Source organism: Etheostoma spectabile, chromosome 23, assembly GCF_008692095.1.
Source record: "Etheostoma spectabile isolate EspeVRDwgs_2016 chromosome 23, UIUC_Espe_1.0, whole genome shotgun sequence".
In the NCBI taxonomy this organism is placed as follows: Eukaryota; Metazoa; Chordata; class Actinopteri; order Perciformes; family Percidae; genus Etheostoma; species Etheostoma spectabile.
Genome location: NC_045755.1, coordinates 4,670,206 through 4,692,138, shown reverse-complemented (window position 1 = coordinate 4,692,138; position 21,933 = coordinate 4,670,206). Strand labels below are relative to the sequence as shown.

At 41.7% G+C, this 21,933-nt stretch overlaps 1 protein-coding gene and 1 long non-coding RNA gene across 3 annotated transcripts in view; one reads left to right on the top strand and one right to left on the bottom strand.

The window, feature by feature from the left end:
• Positions 1-11,428, bottom strand: part of LOC116672793 (uncharacterized) — a 20,361-nt gene extending 8,933 nt beyond the window's left edge. The window contains exons 1-2 of the long non-coding RNA XR_004327633.1: positions 11,342-11,428; positions 5,940-5,945 (exon numbers count right to left, since the gene is read on the bottom strand). This is a non-coding gene — a long non-coding RNA (uncharacterized LOC116672793). The remainder of the gene's footprint in view (positions 1-5,939; positions 5,946-11,341) is intronic.
• The window catches only part of utp20 (UTP20 small subunit processome component), a 26,557-nt gene continuing 6,299 nt past the window's right edge, over positions 1,676-21,933 (top strand). The window contains exons 1-40 of one of the 2 annotated variants that reach the window (XM_032504653.1): positions 1,676-1,901; positions 2,188-2,268; positions 2,386-2,452; positions 2,598-2,730; positions 2,823-3,011; positions 3,123-3,204; positions 3,334-3,471; positions 3,733-3,888; positions 4,048-4,191; positions 4,293-4,427; positions 4,578-4,655; positions 4,759-4,937; positions 5,093-5,257; positions 5,608-5,696; positions 6,264-6,369; positions 7,883-8,033; positions 8,178-8,240; positions 8,340-8,507; positions 8,630-8,706; positions 8,939-9,018; positions 9,590-9,845; positions 9,969-10,154; positions 13,046-13,136; positions 13,339-13,424; positions 14,084-14,209; positions 15,293-15,459; positions 16,034-16,245; positions 16,582-16,725; positions 16,842-16,921; positions 17,044-17,279; positions 17,385-17,529; positions 17,655-17,742; positions 18,081-18,224; positions 19,279-19,332; positions 19,475-19,627; positions 19,719-19,874; positions 20,592-20,732; positions 21,282-21,419; positions 21,520-21,659; positions 21,833-21,915. In XM_032504653.1, coding sequence (XP_032360544.1) covers positions 1,851-1,901; positions 2,188-2,268; positions 2,386-2,452; positions 2,598-2,730; positions 2,823-3,011; positions 3,123-3,204; positions 3,334-3,471; positions 3,733-3,888; positions 4,048-4,191; positions 4,293-4,427; positions 4,578-4,655; positions 4,759-4,937; positions 5,093-5,257; positions 5,608-5,696; positions 6,264-6,369; positions 7,883-8,033; positions 8,178-8,240; positions 8,340-8,507; positions 8,630-8,706; positions 8,939-9,018; positions 9,590-9,845; positions 9,969-10,154; positions 13,046-13,136; positions 13,339-13,424; positions 14,084-14,209; positions 15,293-15,459; positions 16,034-16,245; positions 16,582-16,725; positions 16,842-16,921; positions 17,044-17,279; positions 17,385-17,529; positions 17,655-17,742; positions 18,081-18,224; positions 19,279-19,332; positions 19,475-19,627; positions 19,719-19,874; positions 20,592-20,732; positions 21,282-21,419; positions 21,520-21,659; positions 21,833-21,915 — 5,158 coding nt within the window. In that variant the 5' untranslated portion in view covers positions 1,676-1,850. Of the gene's footprint in view, positions 1,902-2,187; positions 2,269-2,385; positions 2,453-2,597; positions 2,731-2,822; positions 3,012-3,122; positions 3,205-3,333; positions 3,472-3,732; positions 3,889-4,047; positions 4,192-4,292; positions 4,428-4,577; positions 4,656-4,758; positions 4,938-5,089; positions 5,258-5,607; positions 5,697-6,263; positions 6,370-7,882; positions 8,034-8,177; positions 8,241-8,339; positions 8,508-8,629; positions 8,707-8,938; positions 9,019-9,589; positions 9,846-9,968; positions 10,155-13,045; positions 13,137-13,338; positions 13,425-14,083; positions 14,210-15,292; positions 15,460-16,033; positions 16,246-16,581; positions 16,726-16,841; positions 16,922-17,043; positions 17,280-17,384; positions 17,530-17,654; positions 17,743-18,080; positions 18,225-19,278; positions 19,333-19,474; positions 19,628-19,718; positions 19,875-20,591; positions 20,733-21,281; positions 21,420-21,519; positions 21,660-21,832; positions 21,916-21,933 lie in introns of both variants that reach the window. The other variant, XM_032504652.1, reaches the window with a different exon arrangement.

Below are 21,933 nucleotides of genomic sequence, written 5' to 3'. Positions count from 1 at the left end.
TGTGTGTGTGTGTGTGTGTGTGTGTGTGTGTGTGTGCATGTGTGACAGAGAGAGAGCATTCCAGGCAGGTACAGTCAGAGTCCTATTTTCTTGTCAGAACATTCAGTCTTTTCTACAGGTGTTTAAGCCCTTGGGTGGTATTACATTTTGATTCCATTTGCTGGGTCACACTGACCTGGGACAACCAGTATCCTAATCAGCGTTTTTGGCTGGACCCAACCAGCAGGGCAAGGGCCAGCATTAAAATTCAAAACTGGATTCACTGGAGTCCCTGAGTGAGTATAGCCTACATGTAATACATATATATATATACCTGGATTGTCCAGTGAAAATCTCTGAACAAGTCATGCCCCAGCACACTTAGGCTACATCTGCTTCTGTCACTACGATGTCAACGAGAACACATCTTGAGCCACATGTAACTATCGCTTTTAAAAGTCTGAGCACGGGGATGTCTTCATTTGCTGCTCCAGTCAGAGATAATTTATTGACATTCAGGAGCCTTTGATGTGTGACATTAGATTTTTTTTTTTTTATGTCTTTGGGACATAATACAGTTTTTTTATTCAAAGGAAGGCCATGGCTGAATCATGGAGATAGGTTACTGTGTCTGCATTTTCCGTCTGTTGAATTAACAGATTAAAAATTATATAGTTATATAGTTTATATAGTCAATAGATTAGATTAGATTAGATTATACTTTATTTATCCCACGACGGGGGGAAATTCTGTCGTTACAAGTAGCAGCATAGCAGCAACAGCAAAAAAAAAAAAACAAAACATAAAACACAAAACAAGTAAGCACGAAAGAAATACAAGGCAAGAAAACAAGGCAAGAAATACGCAAGAAATAGACAATGAAAATATGGTAGACTGAGTAGTAAAATGCCGTCAAACAAAGGAATTTTAAAGTGCGGATAGCCTTAGACCAAAACATTTTCGTGTGGTGGGTGGTGTGTGTGTGGGTGTGGTGTGTTGTGTGTGTGTGTGTGTGTGGTGTGGTGTGTGTGTGTGTGGTGGTGTGTGTGGTGTGGGTTGTGTGTGTGTGGACAGAGAGAGAGAGGCATTCAGGCAGGTACAGTCAACAGACAAAGAAATAATTCAAAAATTAATAGAACCACCGGTTAGACCTGGGGGGGTTGTCAGAACATTTGGTCTTTTCTACAGGTGTTTAAGCCCTTAGGTGGTATTACATTTTGATCCCATCAATCCTTTTTGCGGAGTCACACTGACGGAAAAGCAAGGTTATCTAATGCCAACATTTTTGGCTGGACCCGACCTGCAGGGCGAGGGCCAGCATTATAAATGCAATGTATATATATATGCACATATTATAGAAGAAGAAATTGCATGGGGCCATGTTGGGGTCACAACGTAAGTTGGGGTCAGCAGCCTGCAGACTGTGCAGTCAAAAGCTTTGAACAAGTCAAGGCCCAGCACACTTAGGCTGAATCATAGCGATAGGGTACTGTGTATGCATTTTCAGTCAACTCTGTTGAGTGAGCAGATTAAAAGATTCTGTAGTTCTATATTTTATAGGGTCTATAGCCTTGACGTTTCACTTCCTGTATTGCTCCGGTGCCGCAGGAAATCAAACGAAGACGGAAGTGAGGGCAGAATAGCTCTCTCTCTCTCTCTCTCTCGTTTCCTCGCTTCTCTTCGTCCACCACGCGGAGTAAAAGATTTCCCACAATGCATTGTTCAGCATGGCTGCTCCCTGTTGTCGGCGTGTGTGTAAACAGTTGTAGCCGAAAGAAGAAACCAACTGTAGTTTTAATGAGTCGTTTAAATCTCACGACGACCTTTGGAATACAATTAATTAACGTCGCGTATCAAGGAACAAGGCAAAGATGAAGATTAAATCCAAGTCTTCGTATCACAAGTCTGAGAACACGTACAGGGTGAGAGTGCACACAGTTGCTGCAGCATGATGCTAACGTTAACACAGGGGGTATAGTGGCGATAAAACACAACCGTATTAGTGTATTAACAGTTTGTTAAACATATATTTTATTTTGTAATTATGACCAAGCAAGTCAAGGGGGTCATTGTTAAATTCACTTAGACAGACACTGTTAAATAAGTTATGGAAAAGATGCTATTTGACCAAAAAGCCATAGAGTCCCAATACAACAACGTTATTATCTCTAGCAGATAAAATAATGTCTTCTGACGTGTCTCTTTCAGTTTCTCACGTTTGCTGAAAGACTTGCCAATGTTAACATTGATGTCATCCATCGCATTGACAGGACTGGATCTTATGCAGAGGTTTGTACACTCAGTAGTTTTTGGCAACCTAATGGTTCCTCCAATTGATATAGTGAGCTTCTCAATGTTTATATGGTTTGCATGTGATTAGTAATGACTTGTTTGCCCCTTACGCAGGAAGTAGAAACATACTTTTCTGAAGGACTGACAAAATGGAGAGACCTCAACTTGACCGAGCATTTCAGTATGTATAAAATATAATCAATACCACATAATTTGTTATGTTATCACTTGTAGGAACAAAGACAGCTTAACATATGTACTGCTAAACCTGAGGAAATGGGGCTGTGTTCTGTAGCCAACATAAAGCAAATGACTTTCCTTCACAGCTACATTTTTGAAAGAGGTTTCGAACCAGAGCCAGTCATTCAACATGCTGGTTTTCCATCAGAAGTCGATAGTGGAGAGTCTGAAAATGCACCTGGCTGTCAAGAACAGTCTGGCCTACCAGCCACTGCTAGAGTAAGTTGTCTTGTGTTACTAGAGGGATGGAGTAGTTGTGGAATTTAAAAGGTGATGTACTAGCGCCGTTTCTGCTCTTCTCCATTCTGCAGTCTGGTGGTGCAGCTGGCCAGAGACCTGCAGACTGACTTCTACCCCCACTTCCCTGACTTCTTCATTCTGATCACCACACTGCTGGAAACCAAGGACACAGAGGTCCTGGAGTGGGCTTTCACCTGTCTCTCCTACCTCTACAAGTACCTGTGGAGGCTCATGGTGAAGGACATGACCAACATCTACAGGTGAGAAAATAAGATGGAGTCAGACTCTGTGGATGCTTTGCAAGTGAATCTGTTTATAACTTGATGGATTGTTGTATCACTCACATATTATTACTTCTTTTCACCTCACAGTTTATACAGCACACTGTTGGAGCACAAGAAAGAGCACATCCGCAAGTTTGCAGCAGAGAGTTTCTCTTTTCTGATGAGAAAGGTGAGCAGATGTCAAACGCGATCTAGTGCATTTCTTTTCTTGTGCTTTAAAGTTCAATTTTGTATTATAGTACATTTTTGTGTTACACAGTAACTTTTGTTTTCACTGTTGTCTCATTTTGTCACACAGGTTCCAGATCTTGATGGCCTGCTGAGTCATGTGTTCTCAGATCTGCAGGAGCACCCCGACAAGGCGGAGGGAGCAGGTCAGCTGCTGTTCGAAATGTGCAAAGGAGTCCGAAACATGTTTCACTCCTGCGCTGCAAATGTGAGTTTCTTTTCCCAAGGAGTGGGTCTTCACACGCAAAATCCCCACTCATTGATGGACAGAGTTTTCCTTTTAAAGTTGTTTAGCACAAAGTTATATGGTGCCAGTTAAGTAGAGTTAAAATCCATAACGTTGAAGTCTGTTGCTAAGCAATAAAACCTTGTAATGCGTACATTTTATTGAATTGAGGACTGAACGAAGCTGTATAATAATAGACACAGTAATCCTGAATGTTTTGTTTCTCTTTACCCATCCGGCAAGGCTCTCCGTGTAGCTTTGCGTAAGCTCGGACCCTCAACCAACCCAGCAGCCTCGCTGCCGTGGGACACTGTTAGGGACGCTTTGGATCACATGGCCCAGGCTGCAGCCAATCACATTGACAGACAACACTTCCTGGTTTTATGGGAGTCCTTACAGGTGGGGGAGATGTTTTACTTTCAATCAGAGCATTCAAAACCCCCTTTCCCAGACACTTGGATCAAAAAAGCATGGCATAGAGAAATCATCAGTTGTTTCTCCACCCTTCAAGGATTTCTTTGTTACTTGTGTCTGATGGTGGGGTGTCCCCATGTACAGGTCAGTGTGGTGGAGGTTCTGGGTGTTATGGAGAAGAAAGGACAAGAAGCAGCCCAGCAGCTGGAGAGGCTGCTGTTCATTCTCCACACCCTGGTGTCCCACAAGGATGGAGCAAAGATCACCAAGCCGGAGGCTGTCTGCCAGGTAATAGGAGAACAGTAATTTTTGAGATTTCTACAAAAACAAAAAAACCTGTTGTTCCCATCAAAGTCTGTTTTCATCGTCTTATTTTCTCGCGCCTACAGACGGTGTTGATGCTGATTCAGAGCTCGTCTCTGTCGGCTTCTTGTTCCCGTTTGCTCCTCCAAATCACCTCCTCTCTGCTCCTCGGGGAGAACGTCACACTGCCCAAAGCACTCATCCAGGAGACGGTCCAAAAGGTGTGTGTTTGAACTAAACCGGAAACAAAAGAATGAGATCTGTCTGTATGTTTGAGAGTTTTTCTCACATGTGCAGGATGTCAGAAAGAATATTAATGTGTGAGGAAAGGTGTCCGTGTGCCTTCATCTGACATCTGTCTTCTTTACAAGGTGTTTGGCAGCACAATGGGGCAAGATGTGATACTGGAGTTCACCAAGGAGATGTTCACCATGAAACAGTTTGAACAGGTGAGTTGTCACTAGAGTGATTTAGGCAGTATTTTATGCAGTGTGTTTCTGGTTCCCTAGGACTCTCTGACACTTAATTTTCTCTCCCTCCCCCCTCCTCCAGCTCTTCCTCCCCAGCCTGTTACGCTTCACCGCTGGGTTGTTTGGCTGCAGCGATCACCTGTCTCGCCACTGTGGCCTGGATGCACTGGTCAGTCTGATCCTCGCCAAAGCCCCGCCCCCCACAGATGGCTCCATGGCCTTTGAAACCTACCCGCTGCTCTTCACCGGACAGACCACAGGGTGAGAAACTGTAGGATACGCATATGAACATCAAACTTATTCAGCCCAAATAAGTATTTGGTTGTCTTATTTCTGCAGTTATCCTGGATCCCCTCTCTATTTATATTTGAATGCATTACTGTCCAGGATGTAAATATGTTTTCCTCCTCCAGCAGAGGGTTCAGCAGTAAGGAGGCAGGTGAGGCCAGCAATGCAATATCAGAGCAGCCTGCGGTGCCAGAGATGGTGCTGTCGCTGATCCAATTTCCTGAGGAGCAGGACCATTCCATCTCGGATCTGTCACTGCCTTGGGCCGCCCTGGTGCTTCTGCCACACCTCAGGTCACAAACACACACACCCCTACATACCTACCTAATGGCTCATTCACAATGTCTTTTTTAAAGATGTTTTTGCAGACAGGGACAGTTAGGGAAGTTGATGCGTTCTTTGGTTCATTGGTAGTTTAGAGTGTTTCCTCTCCACATCAACTGTAACCTAAACATCTTTAAAAAACAGTGGTAACCAAATAGGAAATAATCAAATTTATTTGGATGTCGATATGGGAAGTCAAAACAATCTAGCCTGGACTGATGCTGTGAACGGGTGACCCTTGCTTCCTCCATGCATTGCTGATTTAATTCTTTTTTATTGTAAGGATCTACTGTAATCAAGTTTATTATTTATTTTTCAGGCCCATTGCTCCAGCTAGTGTTGTTCCCGCTGTGACTGCTTACTTAAACCACCTTCTGTGTGAGATTGAGACAGAGAAACTGGGAAAAGGTTTGTGGTTTATTGTTTGCTTTTTTATGTTCACATTGAATAAAAAGTGTTAGAAGCCTAAATTGCAAAATGTTCATAGCTACTAAAACAGCCTAGGGTTAAAATGAGTGGTTGGTTTATCGATTAGTAAATCAAACGACTGTACGTATGTGAGGATTTTGATTAATAAATAATCATATTAGTTATTCATTATAAGTGAAGACCGATCACATTGTTTTCTGGTAACAGCTTTTCAAACTCGACAATTTTCTTTACTCTTCTTCACATCATATTGTAAATTGAATGTGTTTGGGTTTTCTGAGTTAGTAAGTCAGGCATTTGGACTGCAGGAAAAAGCTGCAGCTTTCCACTATAAAAATGCCAAAACTTCAACTAAAACCAGAGAATTAAGTGATTGAATTCCTTATAAAAATGTCCCCTCAAATCTGTTTCTCTTCTCAGTGACAGATTGACCCAATGAGGTTAAAAATAGAGCCAATATTGTGAGTGGTCCATTTAGTATGTGTGTATTTATGTTTTGTTATTCTTGAGACTGACTGAAGCCCTTCTGTCCCCCCCCCCCTGCAGCTGGTCTGTTTGTAGCCAGACAGGCCCTGAGCTGCCTCCTCACTCTGGATGGCTCTGCCCAGCTTCTCTCACTGGTCACTGTGGACAAGATCAACTCAATACTACGGTAATTACTTAATTACTGCATGTGTGGCTTATTATTTGTGTGTCAGGTTGGTAAAGACTGGATAAATAGAAAGAAAGCTACAACTTACTGATATAAGACACGTCCGTACCTCATGTCTTATGTGAAAAACGTCTTTTTGTTGCTAATTGTCTCTATTAATCGCAACATGGAGTAAGTAAGGCAGGGACAATATGCTTTTGTCCCTACTCGATTCTTTCACGATACATGGGTGCTGATTCGATTTGTATTTCAATTTTCATTTACTGCGATTGTAGAAGTATTGCAATTGATAGTATTGATTATTGCGATAATTGAACATTTTTGTTTCCTTCTTTATGTGGTGTAGCACAGCCAGCGTATCAAAATGATTGGACGCAGACTTCTTAAATTCCAGGCAGTGCAGATTTATTTACCGATTGTCAAACACATATAAATGTGGGAAATTTAAATAAATAAAAAGATACAAAGAAACTTTCAAAAGAAACATTTGCGCAAAACAACAAAACTCCTCAACCAAATAAAACAAGGCACGCCCTCACAGCAAAAATGACACTGCTTTTACAGGGCTCTCAGTCAGCCCTAGACCGCACCACCATCACCCTGAGTGCATCTGTTTTTTGCACATTACCACACCGAACAAGCTTGACTGTTTGTACTTATGTTACACAGACAAGGAACACTTTTCTGAGGTATGCAACTCCCTCCAATCACCCCTCAAATACATAAACTAAACACATGACAAATCACTAGACACAGAAACCCCCATCCCTTGGTTCTGAACAGTGATGCCAGTAATGACATCATCAAATACACCAGAAATGATTGGCGGCTCCTCCGCAAACATTTTTCTGCATGGTGACCTGACAAAGGAACAAAGGAAAGTGTGAGTATGCAGAAACAAACAATTAACTGTTCCAACCTACACCTTTTTTTAAGTAAATCTACCTGAAACTGAACTACAAATGTGTGTTAGCTTTAAACCAGCGCTTAATGCAAGAATGTAAGAATTTTAACACAAACAAGCCTGTGGTAGTAAGTCCTGGACTGATAACATTAAAGCAAACTGAAATCAAATACCATATGTAAGTAGGTAGAGAAATGGATAAAATAATAAATGTGGACAAATGTACACAAGGGACATGTGGTGAGTGCGTGGAATTTCACCCACTTTGTCATACTTAAACAAAAGTTGAATAACACACTTTGAGGGACAATAAATCATGAGACATTCTTCTATAAGAATGCACATCACATGCTAGTGAGTCATTCATTTATTTCATTTGTAAAGAAGTACATAACATGTATTTTCAGCTTTTTCTGCTTTACGTCATTCTTGCTGGAAAAGGATATGATGTAGTCGCCATACCGTATAAACAGAATATGTTTAGGTGACTCATTGGTAAAAAAATAAAATATAAAATGTGTCGCCTCCCCACCCCATCTGGTGGTAAATGCCTTTGTCACCTCCACTGAAGGGTTCTACTCATAACCGCCGTGTTCATTGCGGTTACAGGAGGTTTCCCACTGACCTGTCTGCCCTGCTGCTAGGAGACCTGTACTACACCCGCCTGTCACTCAGTGGGGTTTCAGAGCACCTATCCCACAGTGCACTACTGGAGCTCCACCAGATACTGCACGCCAACCTCTCCTCCAACATCTCCAAGGTACGTTTACAGGCACGGCAGCAGACCGGAAGATGAGACACAGAGTTTGTGTTTGTCATTAAAGCAGCATTAGTGCCTGTGAGCCGTTAAGTTATGTACGTTATATATTTTTGCCACCAATGACTGAATTGGTTTCTTTCTCAGATCCGCCTGCTGACTCTAAGGATTCTCTCTCATTTTGAGGCAGAGCTTCCCCCACAGTCTGAGGTATGACCACATTCTCATAAAACTCATATATATATATACATATACTCTCATATAAAAGTGAGCTCATTTACTTATTTGTGTGTCTGCCGTTCTGTGCAGGGTGAGGAGAATGTGGAGGTGCAGCCGGTGTTTGCAGTTTGCCTGCAGGCGGAGCTGGTGCCGGCGTCTGTGCAGGACTACAGAGACAAGCTGCTTCACCTCCGGAAGCTGAGACACGACCTAGTGCAGCGCAGTCTGCCCCAGGGGCCGCCCGGAACCTTCCAGCAGGTACAGACACACGCAGTGTCTGGCTGTTTTCTTCTTCTTTTTATGGAAAATAGCAACGCCATAATAGTGTTCATCTATACTTGTGACAGGTGTAAATGAAAGACATGCTCCTTTTCCTTCAGGTGCCTCTGCGTTACCTTATCGCAATGCTGTTTGTCAACTTCAGGCCACTGTGGGACGCAGTAATTGAACTTCTCGTGTGAGTATAAAAAGATCCCACCAAATTAAATTCAGATGACATAAACAAACTTATGCTGTTTGGATTTATCGAGTCATTTACTTTTTGTCAGTCGCGCACTTTTCAAATAAGGTGAACATTTATAAACATTTTATTGTCCCATTGAGGAATGCTAAACAATGCTAAAAGGCTTTTCTCAAAAAAAAAAAACTTTTTAGTCTGTGATTAAATGAGTCTCTTTCTTCCTCCTCAGGAGCCATGCCAGAGGGATGGACAACAAGGACTTCTGGAGGGTCTACCATGAACAACTGGAGATGGTGGCGGGACTGGCTGGTAAGGCTGCCTGCTGTGTTGCAGGACCTCGGTGCTTCATATTGTCATGAATTCTATGTAAAGTCTACGTGCTGGGATCCCCAGCGTTGGTGTATGGAACTGCTTGGGGAAATAAGGCAACTTGACCAAAGTAGATCTTCCACTATGTTTCCGCGGGGTCTTAAAAGTCTACATTTCATTTAATTTTAATTGCTGTATATGTACAAATCATTGTTAGTCTGTCGCTTTATTCAATATAAATAATTTCAGCTACTTTGCAAGTATGTTTGTGACTTTGGTTGTACTTTTATGTCTTAAATTTCATTCATAAAGGTCTTAAAAAGTTCAAGTCTTAAATTAGACGTGTTGAAACCTGCAGAAATCCTGCTTATAATTGGATTACAAACCTGCAAATTGCACATACTATATATTTTTGCACCTTATGAACTCCGTATTGTGTTTGTTAAACAGCTATTTTGTATTAATTTGTTCTTGTATTTGATTATTTCATATTAATGTTTGTTTATGGCAAACTCCATGTAAGTGTAACTTACTTTGGCAATAAACCTGATTGTGATTCTGTATGTCACAGAAAAAGAATTACAGGACAGCGGCGAGGATGATGAAGAGGAAGAGTGTGGTCTTCAGGGCGAGCCGGGCTGCGACGTCATTGAAAGGGGAGACTTGGGGGTACTGTTCCTAGAGCAGCTGAAGTTGACATCCAACCCCAACGAGAGGACGGACTTCCCTAACTTCCGCAGCCTGCTGTGGCGCTGCATGACGGAGTTTCCTGACAGAGTGGAGCCACGCAGCCGGGAGCTGAGCCCGCTGCTGCTCAGGTTCATCAGGTTAGTGGTCAGTGTTATGGAGATTTATTTAGGAAAAAGGTTGTATAGCAAAAATGGCCTGATTCATCTTTTTCCAAATACGCTGTCTGTCTAGAAGTTATGTTATGTTATTTTTGTTTTCAGGAATGAGTTCTACCCCGCCGACCTGCTGGTGGCACCCACTCAGGACTTGAGGAAGGTGAGTGACGCTGACCTAGAGGAGTCTGGGATGGCTGTGGAGGAAGAGGAGGAGAGAGAGGAAGAGGAGCAGGAGGCGCAAGAGGGAGGCAGACAACAGAGGAAGGCTCTTCCAAGGAGAGCTGCTGCAAAGTAAGACATCAGGATCACACTGAATGTTTCCACCTACCTTGTGAAAGTCCTTACTATTACACAAGTCAGATTTCCTACTTTTGTTAAGATAATGATATTATTAGGGCTGCACTTGATTAAAGAAATTCTTGTTCGACTAACACCAAGCCGAATTTGTTGACTAATCAATTCGTTTTAATTGATTTAATTGATAGATCTGTAAAACAAAAGCACCACTTCAAATCTTGTGTTTACCTGAGATTGGTTCATAAGTACATGGAAATAAGTCATTCAGTGTGGGGGGAAAAAAAAGCCTAGCAAATGATTAATCAACGAAAGAAATCTTTGTCAACTAAGGCCAAAACGGCCGATTACTGGTTTAGTCGACTAAGAGGGGCCAGCCCTAGATATCATTACATCCAAATAAATGTGTCCACAAAAACTGTGCTGGTAATCTTTGAAATGTTTATTACTACCTTTGATAATACTGTTATACATACCGTATGTGGGTTTCAGGGCCCTTGCCATATTCAATATGTTTGTTCGTACCTACTGGGTATACATAAACGAAACCCTTTTTTTTTTTACTTAATACAAGAAGCCAAATTTCTAAAAGATGTTGTCTAAACCTAAGCAGGGGGCTGTTTCACAAAAGCAGAATTTATAAATCAAGGATAACTGATAAAGCTAGGCTTGACCTAGTCCAATCCGAGCATTCTGGCTTTGTGCGGTTCACAGGGAATATGCATTGTGCATATGTATTTCCACAGAGTGAGTAGCAGCTTCTTATGGACTTTATTTGTAAGAAACATGGCCGCTGAAATGAAATGGCGAGAGAAAACTTGCAGACAATCGCGGACCGACTTAATGTGTAAGTAGCCTAAAAATGAACGACATGTGACCAAGACTCCAAACTGCAACCGTCATAATTATAACATTCAAGGTGTTAGGCTACTAATCATTTGCACACATTAACAGTTGTATATTTTGGATTAAAAGTATGCAGAATGGTTTCAGTTAAGTGAAGTGATTGTAAATGTATACTTTTAGGCCGTTCAGTCTGTTAAAGAATAAAAAAATCATCTTAAAAAGAATGTATTGTCTCTAACCAGTCAGCCATTGTTAGAACCATCTGTAGAAACACATATGTATATTGCACTTTATATCCTTTATATACTGCCCTTCATTACGGACTTCATTTAAAACACATCAGCCTTTTCTAATTATCTCAACAACTGCCAGAATATATTCATCAAACTTGTAACAATATAAACAGCAGTCCTTATTCAGCAATATAACAGCCCCAACAACTGTCACATGAGTAATTAAAAAAAAAAATGGTGACAATGGTAATTTAACTAATAAAAAGTATTATTTATTAATTTAAAAAAAAGCATTTAACTGAACAGCAATATGTACCTGTTGAATTTGTAATGCGGGCTGATAACAATAAGGTAAAACCACATCTGAGTGAACAGGAAAGGCTCCAGGATTAATAAATCCTGGCTGTTAGCCAGGTCAGGAGGAGGCTAGCTGCACACAATAAATCTCCATGGAAACTTAGGGGCTGCTGCTTTTGTGAAACCCGAGTCAGGGCTTAAGTCATCCAGGATAACTGGGAAATCCCGGCTTAATCCGCTATCTAGGTTTTGTGAAATAGCCCTCAGGTGTTCAAAGGCTTTGCCACTAAAATTAGTGTGGAATTGCCAAAATTTTGATTTTAAATCAAAACAAATCAGGATCTGATTAATTTGGTCCGACCAAAAGAGGTCGGGGTCCGGATCAAACTGAACCATGGTCCAGTTTGTTTATAGTGTGAAAGCATTTTTTGGATGGTTCAGATGGTTTGGGCCAAATACAGGAAGCTCTGGCAGGCTATCTTGGTGTTATAAGACCTGGGAAGCTCTTTTAAGGAATACCTCAGTGCTTGGTGTGTACGTGAGAGAGGGTAACGGGGTCAGCGCTCAGAGCAGACAGCTGTTGGCTATCAGAGCTGAGAATATATCAGCAGTTTACTTGTTCCCGACCTTTTGCGAGACAATTTGACGTCAAAATGACGTAGTGATCACTGCCACGCAAGGAGTTGTAGTGCCAGACGTTGTGCACCACTCTATTTTTTTTCTTCAGAACACAACAAAGCAGAAACGAGAAGCATGGGGGGGTTCAAGGGCAACCGAATGCCAGGACTCTGAGTGACTGCAAGTCTCTTGTAAACTTACTGGGTTAAGACAAGTTCTTTTGTGGTGAATGAAAGGCTTGATCCGTCAAATTAGGTCATCAAATCGTTGTGCAGACATTCTGAAGTATTCACAGTGCTTCTCTTTGTCTATTATACCTTTTTCTTCTTCTTGTAGTCCGTACAAAGAGCAAAGTCGGTAGCCTTTCCTCAGTTGCGATACCTCTGTTCAGGAGAAAGCTGCAACTTGTGTCACAACCACCATGCACGAGTATAAATGGTTACGGCGCTCCCATGACGCACATGTCGCACGACAGGTCGGGAACGGCGAGTATACCAGACTCTTTAAGTGGTAGTAAATGTACAATGTAGGTTTCCCTTTGTCTTTGAATAAATGATGCAGCTCTTCAATCTCTAAGTAGGCTAAATTTCCAGTGTCATGCTTCTCAACAACGCAACAAAACAAGAGCTGCAGTAGCACAGGGAGAGCAGTGGTCAGTTGGAAAAACTCAGACACAGAGAAAGGACACGAGACCAATCAATTACAACTGTCGGGAGACGCAGCTCGCGAATATGATGACAACAGGATGTAGTTTTGTCAAGTATAGGTCTTTAGTCTGCTTGCATAACTACATTATGAAACCAAAACCTACCGGCTGCAATGCAAAAACATGAACCTGGGGGTATATTGTCTGGAAGCATAATTTAACCCTGGTAATTGTATTTTTTCTTCCAGACAGCTGATTGTCCATCTAAAGGTGTTCGCTAAATTCACCAACCCTCGCTCCCTCTACATGGAGAGCCGCCTCAGTGAGCTCTATAACCAGGTGATCCTAAAACCTCACACACACCTTGTCTTCAACCAATAGCAACATCAGAGCTGCCTGGTACAGCCACCCCTCTATGTATTTCACCTTAAAGATGTCTGAACATAGTTTGGGACCCTTGGAGTGTTTTTGTTTTAATAGATTAAGGTTAAGTCTTTTTTAAGGCATCACACCAACATGATACGTTTCTCTGTGTTTTCAGTTGCTCTGCCATCAGGACCAGCAGATCCAGCGTGTGGCACTGGAATGTGTTCTCACATACAAAGACTCCAACATAGTGCCATACAAGTAAGAAAACCACCTTAACCACCTGAAAAGATGGACAGAAAAGCAAATATACAGTAATGAATCTCTCAAAGCAACAATCTCCCATTCTTTTCTTTCCTCAATGAGGTGATTGTGTGTGTCTTGGATAGAAATCAGAGCTCTCGTCCTCCAGCCTCTATGGTTACAGGCGGATGCATGTTAGCTTCCTCCTCAGTGCTGACTCCGCCTGACATCATACCCTCAATTCTGTCTGTTATCAAGCTATCCCTTTACTGTACCACCAGCCTGCCTGCAGACAGATGTGAATTTCTGAGGAAGTTTAGCATTACAGATGATTGTGTACGACTTTGTTCAGGACCAGTCAACACTGACCTGGTTCCAGGACAGTTTGACAGAGACAGCAGTGAACAGACCCTGGGATTCGGATTCATTTTGTATTCTGTTCATCAATCAATATCTCATTAAGTTGATTTTAAATACCATAGAATTAAAAGATTTATTTTATTTCTATGTCAAAAGCACATATCGTATCATTATGATGCTATATTATGGGCAATTAGAAGTTTTTTTAACCAAAGTGAGCCTTGCAAATAAGGCTTAGTACAAGACAAGGAACTACTAAAAGCTGCATGGGGGATGTGTTTGACCTTTGTTTTGTGTGTCGGTGTGTGTTTGTGCAGGGAGAATCTTGAGAGGCTACTGGACGACAAACACTTCAAAGAGGAGATTGTTCATTTCAACATTACTGAGGAAACAGGAGTGGTTAATGCTTCGCACAGAGCCAAACTCATCCCACTGCTCATGAGGTGGGTGTAATTAACACTACTGTAATCAACACATTATATAACTCACCAAGTGTCAATATGAGGGGTTAGGGCCAGACTACCACTGGTAGGGGTAACAGGTAGCCTTACTCTGTCCAAAGTTTAGAAGAAATTCCCTTTAAAAGGATTTTCTTTTTTCTTTTTTTTACCTCTAGACAGCCTGTTTTCATCTTTATGCTAAGCTAACATCTCCTCGCTGTAGCTTCATATTTAACAGACGGAGAGGAGAGTGGAATCTCTCTTCTAATTTAGTCCGTGACAAGAAAGTAAAGGGTTTTCCCAAAATGTCAAACAATTCCTTGAACTTACTAAGAACCATTCACTGCTTAAATCAAATATTTTTATTAATATTTTCTATAAAACTACATTGTGGTTCACATATTAGCTAATAAAACATTTCAAAACCGGAAAGTAGCAGCCTTTTAAACAAGAAGAATGTGCTTTTACAGATTCTCTTTCTCCAGCCAACCTGTACCCAATTGTTGTTTTTTTTTAAATAATATTGGTTCTGTGTTTCATTCATCTGGCGATTTGCATGGAATCAGCCTTGTGGCTGTTTGATGCCAACATCTTGTCCTTATTTAGGAAGCTTCTAAGCCTGAGACTGACTGTGGGAACAGTAGACATATTCATACATTGATGAGTGAAACAAAAGGATGCTTCAAATTACAGGAGTAACTTTTTTACGGTCTGTAACACAGACATTTGGAAAAACAGAAGAATTGGTTAAAATATCAAATTTTTCAATTTTATCCGCCTTGACAAATTAATTATCTGTTTTTATTCACAATTACTCTGAATAAAAAGTATTTGTAAAAACAATAAAAATTGGATATTTGGACCCATTTATCTGGTTTTCCAAATGTCAGTTTGTGCTTAGAAAATTGAACTGATAAACAGACCTTTCACTTCCTGATTTTTTTATTACTTTGCCCACTAAAAACTCCAGAATGCCATTTTTTTATTATTTGTCTTTTTTCTCAGTTAGTAATTTATCACAATTTTCCCAGAAGTAACCATCACTTTACTTTATCTAACATCATGTTTATGCTGTTTATGGTTCAGGATCCTGTTTGGCCGTCTGCGCAGCAAAGCAGGAAGTAAGTTTCAGGGGAAGGCGAGCGCCTCCACCCGGTCCTCCATTATCCTGCGTTTCCTGGCAGGTTGCCAAGCTGAGGAGCTGGGAATATTCATCGACCTGCTGCTGGAGCCCGTCTGCCATCACAGCCAAGGTAGGAGGACATGGCAGCGGTAGACAATTAAAGATTTTCTTTTGAGAGATGAGCAAATCTAAAGTTGTTTTTTTTGTTGGCTGAACAATGACTTACTCAGATCATGCAGCATTTTGGCATCCTCAAGGCAATCTCTGGGCTCTGGTCCATCGTGTTGGATAATGTAGATCGCCAAGATTATTTCCAAATTGGGGCCTGAATCTTGTTAATTTCTCAGTTTAAATTGTCAAAAAAATAGCAATAATTGGCCACAACCATTTTCTAAAGTCCAAGAAGACATCTTCATCTCTTGTTTTGTGCAACCATGTGTTATCCAAAACCAAAAGATGTTTGATGCAGAAATTGATATAAAACATTCTCATATTTCAAAAAGCTAGAACTCAGTAAAGATTGCTGCCAAAGAGGCTTCTACAATGTACTGAATCAAGGTTTAGGGTAAAAAAGTAATGGCTTACTTATATTACTCACTACTGAAAGTAACTTGTTACACTACTAGTTGCATTATTTTTGGATTACTCCATAACATTACCTGAGATGCACCATAACAGCCCCTCGCCAACCTTTGTGTCCTCAGGTTCATGCCTGGCAGCAGTGGAGAAAGCCGTGGCGGAGACGGACGTGGCTGCCGTCCTGCCGCTGGGCCGTCAGCACAGCCTGCTGAACATCATCAATGTTCTGATCCAGAAACTGGGCCACCTCATCCACAGCTACCTGCCCAAGGTGCTGCAGATCCTGCTGTGTGTCACCGCCTCTGTGTCCACCCTCCTGGACAACAACCGGGACCAGGTGAGAGCGTCTCAAAAGTACCAAATTAAAATGGTTGAAGTGGATCAGCTACCACTGCTTTCAGAATGTGCGTCTCAATCTGGGTTTTTACCGCAGTTTACGCCCAGTTTATGGCTTACGGCCAGTTCAGTGCATGACTGGTTGGTTTGTATATAGCAACCATAGCAAACTGTTTCCAAGGCTCCTGACCCAATAAAAAGGAGGAATACCGCTACTTTTGAACATTGTCACATTATCATAGTCGGAAAATTGTCCTTTTGGAACAAGGGCGAAAACCGGAATATTATGTGAATGCACTGGTGTCTCAGTGTTGAGTTCTTCTTCTATTGTCTGCAGCTGCGCGCAGGTTGCATCAGTCCACTGAAGAACCTGAGGCGACTCGGTATCCTGAGGATCCAGGACTTTTTCGACGGCTTTGACTCCTACAGCTTCAGTGAAGACGAGCTGGATGCTGTCTTCCAGGCTGTCATCTGGCCTCAGGTACATCTTGCAAAAAGCTTTTGTGTTTTTACTAAGGTTTTTGTTTGAGTTTTTCATTCATTTCTGGTTTTTCTTTCTTTCTTTCTTTCTTTCTTTCTTTCTTTCTTTCTTTACAGGTGTGTCGCCTCCCCACAGAGAGTCCTTACTCCCCCACTCCTCTACTAAAACTCATCCATGTGTGGTGCAAAAATGCCAGGTTAGAGTCTTCCTCTCTTCTATCTCATATATCTAACAAAATCATCTTCACTAGTTAATAGTAGACGTCATTCAGAGTGAGTTTAAGGAAGTCAAACAGTTTTATTTGTCTGTCTGTCTCAGGTTTTTCCCCCTTTTGGCCAAACAGAGGCCAAACCAGCCAGAGTGCGATATTCTCCTTAATGTCTTCGGCCTCCTCTCAGCCAAAAACGCTTCCCCTGTGACCATCGCCATGGTAATGGACATAGCTGAGTCCCTAGCAACCGCTGAAGACTTTGTTGCCACAGAGGCCGAGACAGAGCTAAGCGTCAACGGCTGTGTGTTCCCGGAGCCTAAAGAGGGCGCTCTCGTCACCGCAGGTCAGCAGAAGTTGTATTTATGGCTTGTAACTCCACGTCAGCCTCCGTGTCAGGCTAATTGTTGCTGCTGGCCAAAGTTAAATGTGCATGTTGTATCTCCTCCAGTCTCATTAAGTAAGGGCTCCAGAGTGCTGCTGCCTCACGTATCCACGCTGCTGCAGTACCTCAGTGGAGTCGTACGCAACACCGAAAGACTCAGGAAGAAGAAGTTCAGGGCACACGTGGCCAAAGAGCTCAACATCCTCTCCAAGTTAGTGTTATTTGGATGAGAACACAGTATAGTTTTCTGTATTGCTGTATGTAAGATTTGACCCAGACCTATGTGCAGTTGACAAACTGCAACATTTTTTAAATGCGTGACTTTTTCTCTGCCAGGGTCAGTCGATTTGTGAGTGACAGGGAGCAGAGCTCGGTGCTCATCAGCCTGTTGCTGCCCTACCTCCAGAAATGCCACAATCCTGAAGTAAGACTAACCTTTTATTATGTGTCACTTGCTTAAAAGAGACTGATTCAAAACTTGATTGCATAGTAGTCAAATATTTTCTAAAAAATCATAAGGTTTCTACCTTAGAACAGAGCTACCAGGACTGTGGGTTCGCACAATTAACGTTCAGGTTAGAACCATGGTCATTGATTTTGGTCTTACAATAGTGACAGAGGTGGATCTTCAAGTGACTTTGAAAAGCATCTGTGCCTGGTATGCTCAACTCAAAACAACGAAATGTTGTTGGAAGTCTTTGTAATAGTGTGGGTCTTCTTGCTGCCCATAAATAACCTTCTTGTGTCTTTTTTTTATTTCAGGAGACAGAAATCGACGTCCTGGCCACAGTGCAGAACCTGCTGCGACAGTGTGTGCAGCCCTCGGCCTTCCTGCGGCCGCTCAGCAAACTCTTCTCTATCATCCACAACAAGCTGCCCAGGCAGGCCCTCACTAATGTCTTCCAGGTACAGCAGAGCACCGATCACAGATAGTATGCTTACAGTAGGGCTGTCAATCAACTAAATGTATTAATCACCTTAGTGTCCTATTTTACCCGCGATTAATCGCAAAGTAATCATACTTTTTTCTTCATCTGTTTTAAGTGTACTTTAAAAGATAAATTCTTTTAATGCTCAAGTGGTATTTGAGATTGGAATTGGTACTCCAGTGGTAACTCAAATTACTGCATACTTAAGTCTTGTAGAGAGAATCATCTGGAAGGACTTTGGAACTCAACCAAAAAAACACTTTTCTGCAAGCCATCTACTCCCTCTAGATGTTTTATCAGACCCATAATACTCCCTCCTATTGCCCCTATTTGAACATATTTATGAGTTGTTAAGAGTCTGAAAAGTTTAAAAATCTATTGAGAAAGTTGCCAAGTTGGCAACAGTGTCAACGTTACTGCTGCAAATTCCATATTTCCCAAACTACAGAGCAAAACCACAGAACGTGCGTGCGTGTGTAAAGTGGGCGTTAACAAAATTAGTGCCGATTAAAAATAAATGTGCATTAACTTGTTAACAAGTTTATATTTTGACAGCCCAAGTTTACAGCTATACTTTGTAATTTTATGACTTAAATGTGTAGTTACTACTACACTGACCTGCTGGAATCTCACCTACGGCAGCTGCCTGATCCATGTGAGAGATCACTGAGTGCATGAATTCATCATACAGTCAACAGTCAAATATGTACAGTAGCTTCTAGATTGTATGTGTTATGAAGTAATCATACATTCAACAGTCATATATGTAGCTTCTAGCCTGTATGTGTGTATTTCCAGTTTCCAGGACAAAAGCAGTAGACACTGACATAATTTGAGGCTGCTGTAAATGACGCTTACATATGATAATAAGAGAAAAAACTGAATCTGCTGAATATCACTAAAATTAGATGATTTGTGACTTTCTGTTGATATAAAGACCAGATTTTCCTTGAATCATTGAATTATTTTTTTATTAATTATTATCACATTAATCTGTCTAACTAATGTGCTTTGTGCTGCGCTGCTTTCAGACTCTGTCAGATCTGGAGCCTTCCCTCGCGTACATCACAGATTTAGCAACAAAGGTAAGATCATTAATTACATCACATTAAATGTTATGTTATTGGTTACACATTAACCAGGAAGATCAGAGATAAGTTATCTTGAATTATTAATCTAACTCTAGAACGTCCGACTGTACTTTTTCATTCCCCCCCGCTCCCGCAGTTAAACGCGTTCGACAGTCGACACTTGGATGAGATCTACTTTGACGTGCGTCTGGCGGCGTTCCAAGACGCCACCAACAGGGTCAAAAACATGACGACTCTGGACCTGGACTACATCAGCACCATCATGCACAACTGCTTCCACACCTTTGAGGTAAGCAGATACAGTATATGACACATATAAACTGTCTAAAGCACCACTCCTCGGCTGCGGTGATAGCTTGGATTGATTTCTTCCCTTACAGATTGGTGACATGTCGCTGGGAGACAACGCCACCTTGTGTCTGTCGGCAGTGATCACCCAGCTGGCGGCGGTCGGGGCTGGAGAGCAGCTCTACAAGGACATTGTACAACACACCATCTTGGACGCTGTACACAAGGGGCTTCGCAGCAAGACAGAGGTGGAAACACACACCTTTCCTCCCCATTTCTAAACACTGCCGCTGTATTGCGGACACCAGCACTTTTTACACTACGCACTTTAATTATTAGTTACTTTTTGTCGTATTGTCTGTACAGTCATGTTTGTCCTTTTATGTACTAAGATGCTTCGTTATTGTTCGTTTTTATGTTGATTTTAGAATGATTGCATGTTGGTGTTGTAAAGCAACAAATTGTAGCAGTATGCCTAAGACAAATTCCCCCTCTGGGACAATAAAGTGTATTGTAGTCTATGCTCTAAAAATGGGGCTGCATCTGGTTTTTTTTCGATCACCAGGCAACATGGCTGGTAGATTTTTTTTTAATTAAAGTTACCAGCCAATCAGATTTCCCACTGGCTAAATTATTTTCCAGGGAAAATAAACCACAATATGAGTGCCACTGAATACACTTAAACATCCATGTTTCTTCTTCCAAATTTGTTGGCTTTACAATGTTACCTGTCAAGTAAATTGTCATAGTTGATTCATCTGATGTTGATTTTTTTTCCTGATTAATCTATTATATGTTAATTCTATAAAATGTCAGAAAATGACAAATGTTGACCAGTGTTTCCCAAAAGACCAAGATGACGTCCTCAAATGTCTTTTGTCCACAACTCAAAGATGTTCAGTTACATGTCCCAGAGGAGAGAAGCAGCTCTTTCTAAATACTTAAAAGTGTGGCCTCTCCCCCAGAGTGTGCAGCATGAATACACGTCGGTGCTGGCCTGCCTGGTGAAGACCTTTCCTACCAGGAAGGAGTTCAGAGACCTGGTGCAGCTCACCAACTACAATGACCTCGAGTCTGACTTCTTCGAGCACATGAAGCACATCCAGGTAAGAGCTCCTGTCTCCCTTTTTTTATATGTAGGGCTGGGTTTAGAGTTTCCATTTCCTATCAATCTTAACTTGAGATTGATCTTTTAGGAGGCTTCTTTTCAGTGAAGATATTGGTATCATATGAAACTAGACGATCAAGCGATCGAAGATAGGCGAGGGATAAACTGCCATGGCCATTTTTACAGATGTATGGCTTTAGGTTTACCGTCTCTGCATCACACCCTGTGCACTTAAAAGAACTTGTAGTATCTTGTTTGTCCCTGTAACTGCTTTGGGCTCAATTCTTAATAACAATTATATTTTTAACAATGCACTAGTTTATAGTGTTTACAATTTACAGCATTAGGTCATTGAAAACGTCTTCAAAATCCAAGCAAAACTGATATTGTACCTGAAATATCCCTAATCCAGTTAATATAGAATCAAATTAAATCTAATTGGAAATCAAAACAATTCAGTACCTTGTTAACTGGAATTAAACCGATTCAGGAAATCAGTGGCGATACCAAGCCCTAGTCATACGCCTTTTTTTTGCCTCCTGTTCAGATCCATCGTCGGGGCCGTGCCCTGAGGAAGTTAGCCAAGCAGCTGACTGAGGGCCAGGTGGTGATGACACCGCGTTCCCTCCAGAATTACATCATGCCGTACGCCATGACCGCCCTGCTAGATGAGAAGATGCTCAAGGTGACTGACGTGCATTCAAAACTTTGAGATAAAAATACCTGTGGTGTGTGTGTGTGTGTGTGTGTGTGTGTCTGACACCTCCTGTCCTCACACACTGCAGCATGAGAGCATGATATCGGCGTCTGTGGAGGTGGTGGGCGCTGTCTGTCGAAGGCTGACATGGTCCAAGTACCTGTACTACCTCAAACACTTTGTCCACATCCTGCAGACAGCACAGGCGGAGCAGAAACTGGCTGCCAGGTGGGGTCCTCTGTTATTGTTTTTAACCATTGCATTGTTTCCACTGACCTTTTAAAAAAAAAACAAAAAAAAAACGATGATGCTTGTTGAAGCATCATGTTAACTTTGTATTAAGAGACTCCCTCTCCTCCTACTTTCCTTTTCTCCCTCATGTTGTACGACTATAACTCCAGTTTGCTGGTCACGGTGCTGGAGGCTTTTCATTTTGACCACAACACCCTCAACAGAGAAATGGAGGCTGCCAAGGCCAGAGAGGGTGAGTGATTGATCCCTC